The 15,458-nt window shown below is 35.8% G+C and overlaps 4 protein-coding genes across 4 annotated transcripts in view; 1 reads left to right on the forward strand and 3 right to left on the reverse strand.

Annotated features, from left to right (window-relative positions):
* LOC111487366 (ADP-ribosylation factor 1-like) overlaps positions 1-1,573 on the reverse strand; it is a 4,879-nt gene extending 3,306 nt beyond the window's left edge. Inside the window, exons 1-3 of the mRNA XM_023134744.1 lie at positions 1,444-1,573; positions 807-996; positions 557-627 (exon numbers count right to left, since the gene is read on the reverse strand). Of these exons, the coding sequence (XP_022990512.1) occupies positions 557-627; positions 807-954 (219 nt within the window). The 5' untranslated portion in view covers positions 955-996; positions 1,444-1,573. The remainder of the gene's footprint in view (positions 1-556; positions 628-806; positions 997-1,443) is intronic.
* Positions 1,574-2,148: 575 nt separating this feature from the next.
* Positions 2,149-4,914, forward strand: LOC111487800 (transcription factor MYB118-like). The gene is made up of 3 exons (XM_023135336.1): positions 2,149-2,946; positions 3,043-3,169; positions 4,217-4,914. Exons 1-3 carry the CDS (start codon positions 2,225-2,227, stop codon positions 4,670-4,672), a joined length of 1,305 nt encoding a protein of 434 aa, XP_022991104.1. The 5' UTR covers positions 2,149-2,224; the 3' UTR covers positions 4,673-4,914.
* A 970-nt stretch (positions 4,915-5,884) lies between these two features.
* LOC111487795 (phosphoenolpyruvate/phosphate translocator 2, chloroplastic-like) lies at positions 5,885-9,802 on the reverse strand. The gene is made up of 9 exons (XM_023135330.1): positions 9,116-9,802; positions 7,926-8,048; positions 7,668-7,820; positions 6,872-6,957; positions 6,703-6,787; positions 6,484-6,600; positions 6,337-6,414; positions 6,099-6,228; positions 5,885-5,989 (listed from the first exon to the last, which is right to left on the reverse strand). Exons 1-9 carry the CDS (start codon positions 9,452-9,454, stop codon positions 5,913-5,915), a joined length of 1,188 nt encoding a protein of 395 aa, XP_022991098.1. The 5' UTR covers positions 9,455-9,802; the 3' UTR covers positions 5,885-5,912.
* Positions 9,803-10,183: 381 nt separating this feature from the next.
* On the reverse strand, positions 10,184-15,169 carry LOC111487611 (isocitrate dehydrogenase [NADP]-like). The gene is made up of 16 exons (XM_023135073.1): positions 14,875-15,169; positions 14,481-14,524; positions 14,277-14,386; positions 13,793-13,830; positions 13,572-13,649; positions 13,147-13,200; positions 12,968-13,069; positions 12,794-12,882; positions 12,603-12,706; positions 12,430-12,498; positions 12,227-12,342; positions 11,988-12,022; positions 11,764-11,906; positions 10,982-11,104; positions 10,765-10,900; positions 10,184-10,477 (listed from the first exon to the last, which is right to left on the reverse strand). The coding sequence occupies exons 1-15, from the start codon at positions 15,110-15,112 to the stop codon at positions 10,801-10,803; spliced, it is 1,443 nt and encodes a 480-aa protein (XP_022990841.1). The 5' UTR covers positions 15,113-15,169; the 3' UTR covers positions 10,184-10,477; positions 10,765-10,800.
* Positions 15,170-15,458: the final 289 nt, after the last annotated feature.

Below are 15,458 nucleotides of genomic sequence, written 5' to 3' on the forward strand. Positions count from 1 at the left end.
AAAAAAAAAAAAAAAAAAAAAAACCAACAGCTCAAATGAAGGCATTAAAGGAAGTCAAAATTCAAACAGCCTCCTCCCAAGTCCCAAGACCCCTTGACACACTAAAAAAAAGGCCTATGCTTTTGAGCCTCAATCTCCCTGCACGTGCAGGGGAGGGGAGTCTTGCAGCTCCTTTTTCCATTCACCTGAGTATATCTCAGAAGTTAAGGCATACCTACTTCCTTTAAGAAATCTTAGGGTCGAATTCACTCACTCACATGTAATGTAATATTCTAAAACAAGAAAAACGTGCATCCAATATTTTGTCGGGTAGGAGATACTGCCATATCTAGATATCAAAACTTAATCTATACTCGAAGAAAAGGAATATATGATAAGATGAACAAAATACATCCAAATTTATTATTCAGACGTAATCAGCACAGCAGTCCCAGACTGCTGAACACAGCCAGCAACCCCCACCAAGTTGTATATTCAGGTCCCTAAGGCCAAAGCCAACAACGCTGACAAGCACACATGAATGACAAGAGAGTAGAGAGAAAATAGAGGTGTGTACTTTGTCCTGACCACCAACATCCCATACGGTGAAGCTGATGTTCTTGTATTCCACAGTCTCCACATTAAATCCTGAAAAAAAAAAACACAGCACCTCCATGATCTATCTAATATTAATTGCTACAGTATGTCAACATAATACACATCGAGGGGCACACAATTAACAGCAATCAAAATGAGTAACAATAACTCGAATTAAGCAATCAAAATTTGACATTTCATGAAAAAGTCTTGCAAACCAAAGAACTCACCGATTGTAGGAATGGTCGTGACAATTTCTCCGAGCTTGAGCTTATACAATATCGTGGTCTTACCGGCAGCATCAAGACCAACCATCAAAATGCGCATCTCTTTCTTAGCAAAAAGCTTGCTGAAGAGCTTGGTGAAGGTCAACCCCATTTCTGCTTTGCCTTAGCTGGCTATCTCTATTTGTCTGAGGAGCTGCACAAGAAACCACAAAAGTGATCAAAACAAGCAGGCAGTACAACAACCCGAAGAAGCCAAAAAACCAGACATCAGGAAGGAAAAGAAAAATGAAACGGATCAATTAGAAGAAACGTATATTTCGGGAAGATGAAATTGAGATCCTCATCTCAACATCCGCAACAAATCAAACAAAAATCCAAACAAAGATCGTCTCACAAACTACCAACATGAGAAAATCTGATCAATAAATCCCACTCGATTCCCCCTCCTAATCAAGGATACGAAATCAGTTTTCAAAAATGGAAAAGAAAAATCAAAACAAAACAATCAACACCTCAAAACCCTGGAACAAAAATCGCAAGAACATGAAATATTCAAACAGATTTCACAGGCGATTACAACACTCAAGGCATCAATTGGAAGAACATGTACAAAATCAATAGAGACAGTTGAGAAAAATACTGGAGTTGGAAAGGTGGCGCTGTGGAAAGCTCTGAATGGGAGGAGGGCCGAAGGGGCGAAGAAAAGTTAACCGCGGCCTGTTTTATGCCCCGCGGTTCCACTTTTTATTCCCTTTTATTCAGGTGTTCAGTTGAACGACTTTCGCTATATTATATTAGCTTAAATTATATATATATATATATTATATTTATCCCAATTTTTTTTTTATTAAAATAACAATTTAATTGGTAAATATTTTTAAAAATCAATATCAATTAAACTCAAGAGACGTCTCTCCACCGTCCGATCATCCAGCTGTTTTTATAACTCTTTTTATTTATCATAATTATCAAATTAAGTTGCGATCTTAAGGGGAAAAAACAATTATATATAATAGTTATTTTCGAGACATGAAGGTTAACGAAGAACATAACAACGTCTTCCACGTCACCTTGGACATGCATGTCCCACAAATTTTCCTAAAATACAATAATTTATAACGACCTAATGATGATTAATTAATTAATTATATATTTTATATTTTTGCTTCATTTTAATTATTCCTTAAAAATACTAAAGAGAGGGAGCTGAACAGTCATAATCAACAGGCAACGTGAACCGTTGGATCAAAAAGCATCCAACGGCTCAAGATCCAATGGGGTCCATTGCTTTGCCTTTCCTCACTAATAAAACCCTGTAATAACATTACATTACAGACATTTTCATATGAAAAAAGAGAGAAAAACCAACCATTGAAGCTTTCAACTTTTCTCTCCTCTGCTTCTACCTTCGCTTCTGCTGCATGGAGTTCGATTCCAACTTCAAAGATGATCTCCCGCTCCTCTCGAGCTTCTTCTCCGATAAGCCAAAGTCGAAGCGGCAGCTCAACGACGACGACAATGACGATGACACCGGCGAATTTTCCGCCATGGAATTAGCCACCTCTCCATCATCATCCAAGGGTTTGTTCCACAATTTGCAGCTCCACAGCTTCGATCATGATCATCATCATGATCATAATCATAATCGACATCATCAATATCTTCATCACTTCCCCATCAACGGATCTGATTCAATCAACAATAACTCGAGCCAGCACGAGCTCGATCGTCATCAGTTCTCAATCAACGGGTCCTTACAAACCCTTCTTTCAGGCATGCCAACCCAAAGCTTTGATCCAAATTTTCAACCTTTTGGCAATGAATTCTCTAAAGATCACACCTTTGAAAATGGGGCCAAGTTCATGCATGGCCTTCTAGGCTCAAGAGCCGTTTGGACAAATTTTCCCGGAAACTTTCTGCCTCAATTTTCTCAGCCGCCAAACAGTAGTAGTAGTAGTACTCATTTAGGGCTGGGACCAGCAACTGCAGGGCGGTGGTTTCTTGATGAGATCTCTTATAATACCGACAATGGATACGATCAGAACAAGAAGAAAAAAAGAATTCAGTCGAGAAAGGAGAACCGCCCTCCTCCAACCAAGCTGCCGAACATCGTAAAAGGACAGTGGACTCCTCAAGAAGACAGGTACCTTAAAAATTTAATTTTGATTTAATTTTATGTTCTTGAGCAAGGGTTTTTTTCTTGATGAGATTTAATCATGGCCGTTGATTGTATTTCCAGATTGTTGGTGCAGCTGGTTGATGAATATGGAGTCAAAAAATGGTCACAAATTGCAAAAATGCTGGAAGGGAGAGTTGGAAAGCAGTGCAGAGAGAGATGGCATAACCACCTCAGACCAGACATCAGGGTTTTTTTCTTTTTTCCCTCTCTTTTTTCTTCATACATACATGCATATGCATACATACATACATACATACATACATACATGCTCGAGCGTCTTAATTAAGCAATGTTAATAATTCCGTGTTTTGTTAGCGTAGAAAGCATGTCCATCACACATTACATGCGTATTCCTACCGGCATACCATACATTTTGCATATATGTCAACATGCAGTTTATAGCATATTATTTAATTTTCAAAATGAATGATTCGCTATCTCAACGCGTGTGGCGCGTTGTCTTGAGATATAGCGTGACGTTTTGGTCTTTCTTCAAAGACGCATGATCTTTTTCGACACATTTTTATGGATTTTTAAGTACTTACCATGTCTACTATTTGTCTATATCTAGTTGACAACTCAGGGACGGAGCGGAAATTAGGAGCCATTTAATCAGAAAAAATGGCTTCCTTTGTTTCTCAATTTGTTTATAAGCAAAGAAAATTATGAGTGATTGAGTGATTATGTGAGTTTTATTTGAATTAGTGAAGATTTTATGTGAAAAATCCAACTTTTTGTGATTTGAGCAAATATTTGTAACAGTAAATTGAGATCATCTTTCGTGAGTTAATTGTAGTAAATGGAGGACCAAATGGGTGTTAATGTGGAAAAGTTAGCTTTTTTGGCATTTGGCCTTCATAAATTTTGGTCTAAAAATAAATAAATAACGCCCAAAACTCATTTTATTTTTATTTGTTAAAAATAAATCTTTTTATTCATTAAATTTTTCTAAATTAGTTTCTGTTTAAATAGGGTCAAAATTTTAGTAAAGATTATAAAAAAAAAATAAAAATTAATAGAACATTTCTTTTAGGAGGTTTTTGGTCCTTAGTAAAATTGAGAGAAATGAAATTTTTATTTTTTAAAATTTAAAGATAATTAAAAAATTTATTGAACATTTCTTTGTTTCATGTTTTTTTTTTAATTTTTATTTATTTATTTATTGGTTTGGGCTATAAGTTGAATTTATTACTGTTTATAAGAATTGTGATGAAAAAATGGTATGTGGGTGCAGAAAGACACATGGAGTGAAGATGAAGACAGAATATTAATAGAAGCTCACAAAGACATCGGAAACAGATGGGCGGAGATTGCCCGGCGGCTGCCTGGAAGGACTGAAAACACCATAAAAAACCACTGGAACGCCACAAAACGCCGCCAAAATTCCAAGAAGCTGAAAGGAAAATACCGTGATTCCAATTCCAACGGCTCCATCCTTCAAAATTACATCAATTCCGTCACCGCCGGAGAGACCAAAATCTCCGATTCGATGCCGCAGCTTGTGGACAGCCTCAGCCCTGCGGCGGTGAACGGCGGAGGGTTCTACTTCGAGTTCGGGTCGGGATCGGGATCGGGTTCCGGATCCGGATCCGGATCCGGGACGGAGATGGAGTGTTTGAATCTGATGCAGAATGATGAGATGAAATCGGAGATGGATCTGCTGGAGCTGATTTGCCAGGGAAATCTTTGATCCATATAACTATCTATATGTATCATCTAAATACAATACATGTTATAATATCATAATAATTAGGGTTTAAAACTGCAAAAACAAACTCGAAACTCGTCACACATGGAAGCGAAACTCTTTTTTTAGGGTTTCATTTCGGAGTTCAACTTTGAATGATCTTGTTTATGTTTGCTTGTATTTGATCTCGTGTGGATTTTTGTTTTCATCTTAAATGTTGAATGAAATTAAAAATGTGAAGGTCAGGTTCGGGAACAGGTTGAGTTTATCTTTAGTATATAACTTGTAGATTACGTTGTTACTTAATGTTTAAATTTTAAATTCGAGGTCAAGTTCAGGAACATATAGCGTTTGTTGTGATAGAACATGGTGAATCGTAAGCTTTTGAGTGCTGATCTTTGTTTGTGCTTGCTCCGAGGTTTCTCTTTTGTTCATCGGATCCTACGTACTATTGCTATTTGTTATTGGATGACGGGTTCTTGAGTTCAATTTTGAATGATCTTATTTATGTTTAATTTGGTGTAGATTCTTGTTTCCTCTCCTAAATGAGATTATAAGTGCGAAGGCCAAGTTCGGAAACAGGTTGACTTCTTCTTCATTACATAACTTGTAAGCTATTATTTAATGTTTAAATTTTAAATTTAGGGTGAAGTTCAGGAACAGATTGAGTTCGTTGTGATAGAACATGGTGAATCGGGCGTACTACTTCCCAATCTTTTGCCTCAAGCTTTCGAGTGTCGATCTTCGCTTGGGCTCGCTCCGTGGCTTCTCTTTCGTTCATTGGATCCTACGTACTATTGCTATTTGTTACTAGACGACAGGTAAATTTCTCTTTGAATGATCTTGTTTATGTTTAATTTGCTGTAGATTTTTGTTTCCTCCCCTAAATGTTGAATGGGATTAAAAATGTGAAGGCCAAGTTCGAGAACAGGTTGAGTTTATCTTCGGCATGGATTACGTTGTTACTTAGCTTAGAAACAGATTGAGTTTGTTATAGCAAAACTTGGTGAACTAGGCATACTACTTCCCAACCTTCTGCCTCGAGTTTTCGCATGGGCTCACTTCAGGGCTTCTCTTTCGATCATCGAATCCTATGTACTATTGCTATTTGTTACTCACACCACTGACAAATTTCTTGAAATAATATAAAAAGATGAACAAAATTATTAATACAAACACAAAAAAGAAAAGGAAAAAAAAAAAAATCTAATCAAAACTAAACTGTGTTTGTATTTAGATTCATTTATAGAGTCTTCAGGTTTGGGTTCATACGCTTCGCCCTTGAATACAAAAAGACTCCCATGAGAGCTATTCCAGTTCCTGCAACCAAAGAATCTCACGCCCATAAGCCTTCCATTTCCATTCCCTAATAATAATAATACTATGATCATCAGAAGCCTTCCACTCAAGAAGGATATGAGAACAATACCGAGGGCGTTTAGATGTGAGACGGCTGTTTGGAAGAAAATAACAGACGACACTATCACCACCACCCGCTTCAGAGAGTTCCCTACAGCATGGGTTACTGGTGAAATTTCCTGTAGTATTGAATAAGAAACCTGCCCACCAAAACCCCGCCGTTTTTTTAGTTCTATGTTTGAATCTCTGACCTCTTAGTCGAGCGTACGTGACAATTAACGCTGAGTTGTGTCTACTTTATTACTAACCTGCTGGTAGCTATGAAAACAAATGCCAGATAGAAGCAACCTAATGCATAGCTCGCTGACATTCAACCCTTGATTTGCCTGAAATTAAGAAGATCAGGGACAGACCCATCAAATAGAAACTAGTTTAATGTATATTTGGTGACTTACAGCTAATTGCAGGTATGAAGGACTAAATTTAGTGCCTTCAAGGAGAAGAGCTGAGGGAACCAGCAGGATAAATGAAATGATAGTAATTACAGAGAAGAGATTGATATTGTCCAGCGCCTGCTCAACAGCCAAAGTCAAAGAGAAAACACATTCGCTGATATTATTGTAAATATTGAAGTGTATAAGCAGTAGAAGAACGAAAGAGTTGAAAGTTGGTACCTCTTTGTGGACCATGAGCTTTTTACTGAAGATATTACGTGATTGATTTGTGAGATTTGAAGCCATGGCACTGCTGAAGCCAATCCTGTAACCAAAGCTCAATGATATGCAGCCCAAAATGAGAAAAAAGTTATGCAGCCCAAAGAAATGATATGAGATGTGATCTTACCAATTAAATGAGGCTTCAGTAAAAGATGCGAGTGCCACTCCTCCTACAACGGGTATGAGCGAAAGAACAACCCAAAATGTGGGCCTCTGCGTATGGATGCAGCACAAAAGTCAAAACAATTTATCCATAGAATCTCACTATTAGTGTAACAATAATCCACCGCGGCCAAATACTATCATTTTTGGCTTTTCCTCGATTGTAAAATGCGTGTGCGAGGGAGAGATTTCCACGTTTTTATAAGGAATGTTTCGTTCTCCTTTTTAACCAAGGTGGGATTTCACAATCCATCCCTTTGGGGACGTGCCCAGTATCCTAGCTGGCATGACCATTCAGTGTCATGCTTTGATACCAATTGTAACAGTTCAATTCTACCACTAACAGTACTGTCATGTTTGAGTTTTCCCAGTTTCCGCTCAAAGCTTTAAAACGCGTCTACTAGGGAAAAGTTTTCACACCCTTTAGGAAATGTTCAGAATTCCATTTTTACAATTTTTTTTTTTCATTATCATTAAATAGAAAATTGGATAGAGTACGTGTCCCCATAGAACTGTAATAAAGGAGGAGATATATATAATTATATATATATCTGCACAGGTTTATTATATTAATAAATACAAGTCTTCATACATACTTCAATCGGATTCTACGAATTCTACTAAAAAAAATATAGGTATAGGTAAAATATCTCTCTTCTATGCGAATGTAAAAAAAAAAAATCGGAAGAGAACAATATCTGGTAGGGGTGGTGTTGGGTGTTAGTGATAGAAGAAATAGAAGGGGATTGAAGTTGAGGTACCTCAGCCAAGAAGAAAGCAGAGAGAAGGACAGTGAAAAATGGCTCCATTGCTTTGATGGTGTGAGTGAATGAGACCGCAACTTTGCCAAGACTGACATTGGTCAATATGTTCCCCATGGTGTGCGCTACAGCCAGCGGAAGAATGGCAGCAAACTGAAGAACAGATATTGAATACAAACCAATTCATCTAATATGTTAAAGAGTTGTAGTTCCATTATCCTTAACAAATATGAATTTAAAGGTAATATAATATCATACCTGGGAGCGATTGACGTTGGGTCTGGGATGAAAATTAAGAGCCCACATTAAGCTTACTATGACCGTTCCACACGCGAATTGAAAAGCAGTCACCGTAGTTGGAAAGGGGAAGGCTTTCAGAACCTGCACATTATAACGTCTTTTTTTTTTTTTCATTCAAATATATTTTTAAAAAAAAGACATTTATCACATTAATTAACTAATTAATTAAATAATAGTTTATCAGTATTTACATCGAGCCTAAAATCTTTTTTTTTTTTTTCTTTCAATTATGAATATTTAGAATTTAAAGTATTATGGTGCAATAATAACGACCTTTCGTAGTTCGATGTGTAGCTTTCGATTAGTGGGGTTATTTTTTTTTGGTGGACGTTGACCTTACAATTATTTTTTCAATAAAAGAGAGAATATATATAAATAACACTTCAAATATTTAAAATGAAAAAAACAATAGAAAAATAGTAAATTGACCGAATAGAAATATTCTCCCTCCTCAGTATTAATCCAATCTCAATCTGTGTTAATTGACAAAACTACCCCCACAAACCGCCGACCTTGTACGGCTTTTTAACGTTAATGGGATTTTCATGATTTTAAAAAAAGTTGCCACTCGCTCCCTATTAACTATATTAACTAAAAAAAGAAAAGACTAAATTAATAAAAGTATTCATAAATTAATAAAAAAATATTCATAAACAGTTAGTGTTTTCATCTTAAAAAATAAAAATTAAAATACATTTTTGGTTAGTTTGGAAGGAAATCATTAGTATTTTGTATTTTTTATATTTCAAAAATAATTTTAACTTTAAAAAATTTTAAAAATTTATATTTTAAAACTAGCATTAAAATCCTATACCCTAACAAAAAAAAAACGTCTATCAATATCTCATATTATTAACAACAAATATTTCAATATATTTTAAAAAATTCATGAATATTTAATTAAATTTTTAAAACCGGTATTTTATTAAATAAAAGGCTAGTTATTTCCATTGTTTATTATTATTATTTTGATATTTAAGGATATTATTCGCCTTAAAGTTTTAAGATTATTTTTTATTAATTTAGTTAAATAAAAAATAAAAAATAAAAACTCGTAAGTTGTCGTTCAAGTTCATTCATCGAGTATAAAATCATGCGAGCAGAACAAGAACAGTGCAGAAACAAAAAGGAAAAGAGAGAATCGGAACCTGTTTGTTGAAAATGTTGTAGTAGATATTCAAAAGGTACCAAACGCCAAACATTGAACCAAGCCGCAGATTGTTAACGAAATCGGCCGATTCCTCAGCCTCGCCGGCGCTCTCCGGCAAGGAAGCCGCAGTTCTCGTGAATTTCTGGAGCCTCGAACTGAATCCGGAGCAAGAAACAGCGATCGAGGATGAGAAGGAACGAAACGGAACAATGTGAGGAAAGTGAGGCAAATTAGGGCTTCGAAGTCGGCATGAAATTAGAGGCAATGGAAAAGAAGTAGCCCTAGCAGGAGTGTTAGGGGAAAAAGACATGGCGAAAGCCAATACAGCGCTCTGCATTTCTCTCGAAGGCCAATGACTACCAGAGAGCAAACAAGTAACAGAAGACGTTCGTTTATTCCCGTGGAAGGAGGTCCGGTTGCCGGAGAGTGGACGGAGGAATGAAAAGAGGAGACAGAATTAAGATGTTACGGTGGAAGATGTCTAATTGAGATCTGGATATCGGCCATGGAAATTAATGGCTGAAATGGAATGTCGTTTGGGAAATCAAGAGCAGTGGGGTTTGCAAAGACGGAGGAATTTGGCGCCTTGAATTACTGGTTCAGAAGTAAACAAGGCCCACTCAACATTGACTAACTTTGAAATTTGAATCCAGCTCTCGTAAAACAAATCAATTCTCTGCTTACTTTGAACAATATAAAAGTGGTGTGAAAAACAATGAATTATTAACGGACGAAAAGTTTGAATTTTAATTAAAACGAGTTTTGAACCTACGAAGTTTACCAAAAATCCAAAAATTTTGTATTGAGTTTACGCAATTGTTAATTTACTGTAGAAATTTAAAACATGTTTCACAACTAAAATAAGTTCCTATCGAATATGGTAATGATATTAGTCTGGTCTACATCTCATGATTTGATGTTAGAGAATGGATAAGAATGGGGCAAGAAATTGTGGATAACGTATCAAATTTCCATATAGACATTGATAAATTTACCCCAAAAAATGTCACAGAATGGAAATTTACATGTTATAAAACCTCAACAATTTTATTCTGATATGGATATGACATATAAATATATAGGCTAATTGCATTTAGCAATGCAAACGTTAACACATTACACCAATTTCATTGAAATTATTTTTAAATATTATGAGAGATGATGTAACAAGAATTGGTGCGATAAAGTATGTGATTAAAAAAAAAAAAAAAAAAATCCCACCAAGAATGTGATGTATGGAAATAACTGGTCGAATGCCACTTTTTCTAGAACACGAGAATCTGGATAGATACTCACGTCATGATATCAAAGATTCCTATGAAATAAACAGCCCTTGCTCGTGGACGAATAGGAAAAAGATCTGCAACAAGAGATTATAGGCTCTTGAGAAGGGTCCATCATGGGGTCAGCCATATTTTAAAAACGTCCATCAAATTGTTTAAGAAAATGCTTCTGGTTTTCAGTTCTATTATTAACATATCAAGGAGAAGAATTGATTAAACAACATAATGTAAAACCATAAACGGCCACGGAATCAGTCCTACAGCAATTCATTACATTCATAGCTAAGTATTCAATTATTTTGAAATCATTCAGCCATTCATTAACTTCTGTTTCTGTAGAAAAGGTAGTAAGGAATCTTTGTACCTGGAAATCAAATCTCCATCTTCAATAACTAGTCATTTAGTTGACCATTACAGGAGGTCGCTGGAGTTTTGCCACCAGATTCTGTGCTACGGCATCAATAAATTCCTCTGTGTTTAAGTAAAACTCCCTTGATACCCTGCAAGTATAGTACGAATCTAAATAATTCTAAGCTTGAAAAATGAGAGTAGTGAATGAGATGAAATGTTTAAACTGTTACTTGGGTCCGTGTATCAGTAAGGCAAGATCCTTGGTCATTTTCCCAGATTCCACTGTCTCAACGCATGAAGCCTCCAACTTCTGAACAAAATCCAGTAGCCTCTCATTTTGATCTAGCTTGGCCCTGAAAACATTTAATCGTAGCTAAAAATGGTTAGTTCCTACTTAGTTTACTACTTCACAATTCCCCATTACAGATATGTATCAAATTGTAGAGTTGCAGCAGTTTAGTTAAACGATGGTTGGTTTAGGTGCCTCTAGTGAAGACAGAACTAGATTCCATAACGCTGTTCAGAAGGAACAAGAAACACAAATTTATGCACACCATTGTAAACCCCAAGCAATATTTGGAATGAAGAAATTTTCGTCAGGATTACATTAACCCTACCCCAAGAAGGGAAAAAGGAAGAAGAGATCTCAACTCTACCTCGAGAACTTTAAACCAAGGTTAACTACATTTTAGTATCAAATAATCGAAAAAAACAACTATTATGGATTGACTTAGCAGTCAAATAAGGACCATGAGATTAATAAAGGGCTTAAAAGGAACAAGTTCTAAGTTCCATCCATGGTGGCTACCTACCTAAGATACCATAGCAACCAAATGTAATAGAGTCAAATGATTGCCAAGATTAGTTGAGGTACGCACTAGCCCGGACACTCATGGTCATCAAAAAAAGAAAAAAAAAATCCAAAACCCTTGAAAAGGAAAATACTAGAGAGCAGTAACAATGGACACTTTCAACATCATCCAGGCAAAGGTACAAATTGGGATAATAATACCTATGCTCAAGCCCCCGTGACCATGCAAAAATAGAAGCAATACTATTTGTACTGGTTTCTTGTCCCTTTTGATGCAATCGGTAGTGCCGTGTTACAGTGCCATGAGCCGCCTCAGCTTCCAACGTCTTCCCATCAGATGACAACTGCAATAAATTTCAACTTTTAAGGCGTTTGTCAAGGTTATGAGTCCATGGTTGATAAATCTCATATTCTCAGGTGTTTACCAATACAGAAGTCATTAGCCCCAGAGAACCAAATCCTGCCAACGGAAAATAGCATTCATACTCAATACAAACAATAAAGAAAAGAACAAAGATTATTTATATTAAAAACAAAATACAAAGTATGACCGAGTAGTAGTAGTTTTATACTGAATAATACTACCAGATATTATTGATATTTAAATTATTAAAGCATGTGTTATTAATAGACACCAGACAGCTAGAAAAGTTGATGGCGTTACCTTGTGCAAGCAAATCACTCTGAACGTCCCCATCATAATTTTTGCAAGCCCACACGTATCCACCTTCACTTTTTACAGCATAGGCTACCATATCATCAATAAGCCGATGTTCATACCTAAATGTCATACCAAAATACATTCAGACATGGGCTATAGATTAGGCATAACTACAGAGAACCATATAGGTTTAAAATGTATTGAACCATATCGAATATTCTTCAAACTTCTGCTTCCACTTCTCCTCGTACACTTTTTGAAATATGTCTTTAAACCTGCAGGCCAGTACTAAAATAAACTCACTTTGACAATTTCTAGGAAACTGAAAGTAGATATCCACAGTAAATCAACTAGATATAGGGAAAGAAGTAAAAATTACCTGCCGTCATATTTCTTGAGAATTGTATTTTTGGTGCTCAAATACAGGGGCCACTTCTTCTCAAATGCCAGTGACATTGATGACTCTGCAAATGCTTGAATAGACTGCCAATTGTATAGGAACATGTTAAAAGGGTAATTTATGTGATGCAAAAATCGAACAAGTTTGACGAAGTAGACAAAATAACCAACCTCGTCAACATTGTACATAGCAAGTGCTATGCCTGGTCCTTTGAAGTCATAAACCTCGAGCTCTCTTGGTGTCTCCCCATCTTCTGGAACTGAATAGAAACAAAAATAAATAAATAAGAACAATTTTCCCAGAGAAATACATGAGAATGAGTGAAGAAAAGAAAATTTTCTCACCAAACACCATTTTAAGCTTTCCAGGCCCTGGGATGATGGTATCAGTGGCACGGTATTGATCACCAAAAGCATGCCTACCAATACATATGGGCTTCTTCCAACCTGTATCCAACCAAGTACTGTATAATGTTCCATAATGGATTATGTATTACAAGACAAGATTAGACAATGAAAGTTACCAGGAACAATTCTCGGGATGTTTTGGCATAAGATAGGTTCTCTGAAAACGGTACCTGTACAAAATGTTTTATTATTATGATGAAGCTCATACTTTTCTCATAAAATGGGTACCTAAACTAGAAGCCAACCATTTGATCAAGTCCAAAACCTTTTCTCGCCCTCTTATTTCTACAGCCAAAATACTAAGGTTTTCTCGCCCTCTTATTTCTACAGCCAAAATACTAAGGTTCCCTCTCAACCCTAATTTCCCAATTACAAAATCTTAACCACATTAGACTAAGATTTTCGAACTCCCCAAAAAAAAAAAAAAAGACTAAGATTTTTCTTCTTTATTCTTTTTAGGTAGTGTCGTGTCCAAATAACACTTGCACTAATTGTTAAGAATGTTCCTTGAAAAATAAGATAGTATATTTAGCCAACAAACCGTTAAGAATGTTCCTAATTGTGCCATTGGGACTTCTCCACATAGCTTTAAGTCCAAACTCTTTAACTCTGGCCTCATCTGAAAAATGAGATAAAGATCAAAGAAATCAACTAAAGCTGATAATTATTGCAAATATTACATCAATGAAGAAAATTCAATCGGGATGCTCTATGATTTAGTGACTGTAAAATATCAGATTGGCATGGATACAAATGACGCACCTGGAGTGATTGTAGCACATTTTACAGCAACATTGTACCTGCATTCACAATGTTCGAAGGAGGACAAAAAGAACAACTCTGAGATAAGCACAAGAACTCAAGTAATGTGTACTCTATTATTGAGCGGATGTTTAGTTCTAATTGCTTTTCTAGACCTGAAATTAATGATACTATCTTCACCAACTAATTGTTTCTCCGTCCTTGTCTCAATTAGAAAATTACACCTCATATAAGCATAAAGAAGTTATAAAGTATGCCAATCGAGTAGAAACTCAGCCATGTTCCCTATACAATCAATTATCAGCTAATTTGTTTGCTTCCTTGTCTCAGCCTTCCACCCAAAAATACATTATCTACAGTTTGAACAGCTTCTGATCACTTTTGAAAGAACACGCCATTGAGCACAAGCGAATAAACATTGTTGAATCCAAAATAAGAAAATCCCCAAATAAATATTAGCTGAAATTTTACTAGTAGAACATACTTAAGAGTGGCTTCTGCACTCTCTACAGTAACTCTGTCATCAGTGGCGTCCCGATTCAGTATCCCCAAGTCATAATACTTTATATCCAAATCCAGGAACGGGAAAATGAGCTACAATGTAATTAAAAAAAGAAACAGTATCAGAACAGATCATCTCCCTCCAAACTATTAAAATCGAAACAATTTTGTGTAGGAGTAACCATACTTTCTCTTTTATCATTGTCCATATGATCCTCGTCATTTCATCACCTAATAGTAAAAAATCATCAAAATCAGTTAAGCCGTAACAAGCATCCAAATGGAAAATATAAGTTCACAACACATGTATCTGATCAATTCAATAATCAGAACTAGATAAAGACCAGACAAGTCAAGCTCAAGTTGAAATATTTGAAGCGACAGGAAACTGAGTTCACATGCAAACAACATTCACTCAGTAATCAACACTCCTAGGTTTTCAAACTGAGTTCTAGCCACAAAAAATAATAATAATAATAATAATAATAATAAAAATACAGCCAGAAACGCATTCCAAAATCATACTCAATTCAATTCCATTAGAACAGATTGATTAAAAAGCCACAAACACGATATATTACCGTCCATTTCGACAACAGGATTCAAGACGCGCACTCGATCAACACCAGAAGAAGATGCATAGCATCGAAGCGAAACGGCAGGGAGGCGAATTGGGCAGGGAAGCTGATTCTTGAGAAGACGTCCATTGAAAGGAGTAGAAAAGGTGGAGGAGAAGTGGAAGGAAGGGTTCTTGAGAGCAAGAGATGAAGACAACAGTGTGGCACTTGACATGGCGGTTCGAATGAGTCTGCCTTTCATCTCATCGCCGAGGTTTGGGCGTTATAGGGAAGGAGCCTAAATATGTGGGGTTTAATTAACCGTCTTTTTTCTATTTATTTAGTAAAGTTTGCCAACAATGAATTTATATAAATCACTTCCTAAAACATGTTTATTTTCAAAACCTAATTAGATGCTCAGACATGGAAAACAAAATATATAGTTTTATTTATTTTTTCCAGTAAATAACATATTATTTTTAATTTATTTTATTTTATAATAAACTATAATTAACCATTTTAGTAATGAACCTTTTAAACCTCTACCATCTATTAAATTTCCAATAATTTATTACTAATTTTAACAAAAAGTAATGTGAAATTCTTAG

Source organism: Cucurbita maxima, unplaced genomic scaffold (assembly GCF_002738345.1).
Source record: "Cucurbita maxima cultivar Rimu unplaced genomic scaffold, Cmax_1.0 Cma_Scf00012, whole genome shotgun sequence".
Lineage (NCBI taxonomy): Eukaryota > Viridiplantae > Streptophyta > Magnoliopsida > Cucurbitales > Cucurbitaceae > Cucurbita > Cucurbita maxima.

Coding starts and splice junctions, on each gene's coding strand:
- LOC111487795 (XM_023135330.1), bottom strand. CDS start 9,454: ATGCAGAGCGCTGTATTGGCTTTCGCCATGTCTTTTTCCCCTAACACT. Junction 6,601..6,702: donor AGCTCATGGTCCACAAAGAG/GTACCAACTTTC, acceptor GCTGTTGAGCAG/GCGCTGGACAATATCAATCT. Junction 6,229..6,336: donor GTTTTCATAGCTACCAGCAG/GTTAGTAATAAA, acceptor TTTGGTGGGCAG/GTTTCTTATTCAATACTACA.
- LOC111487611 (XM_023135073.1), bottom strand. CDS start 15,112: ATGAAAGGCAGACTCATTCGAACCGCCATGTCAAGTGCCACACTGTTG. Junction 11,105..11,763: donor TCACGGGGGCTTGAGCATAG/GTATTATTATCC, acceptor AAATGTTTTCAG/GGCCAAGCTAGATCAAAATG. Junction 10,901..10,981: donor TTACTGATACACGGACCCAA/GTAACAGTTTAA, acceptor CTATACTTGCAG/GGTATCAAGGGAGTTTTACT.
- LOC111487800 (XM_023135336.1), top strand. CDS start 2,225: ATGGAGTTCGATTCCAACTTCAAAGATGATCTCCCGCTCCTCTCGAGC. Junction 2,947..3,042: donor TGGACTCCTCAAGAAGACAG/GTACCTTAAAAA, acceptor TTGTATTTCCAG/ATTGTTGGTGCAGCTGGTTG. Junction 3,170..4,216: donor ACCTCAGACCAGACATCAGG/GTTTTTTTCTTT, acceptor ATGTGGGTGCAG/AAAGACACATGGAGTGAAGA.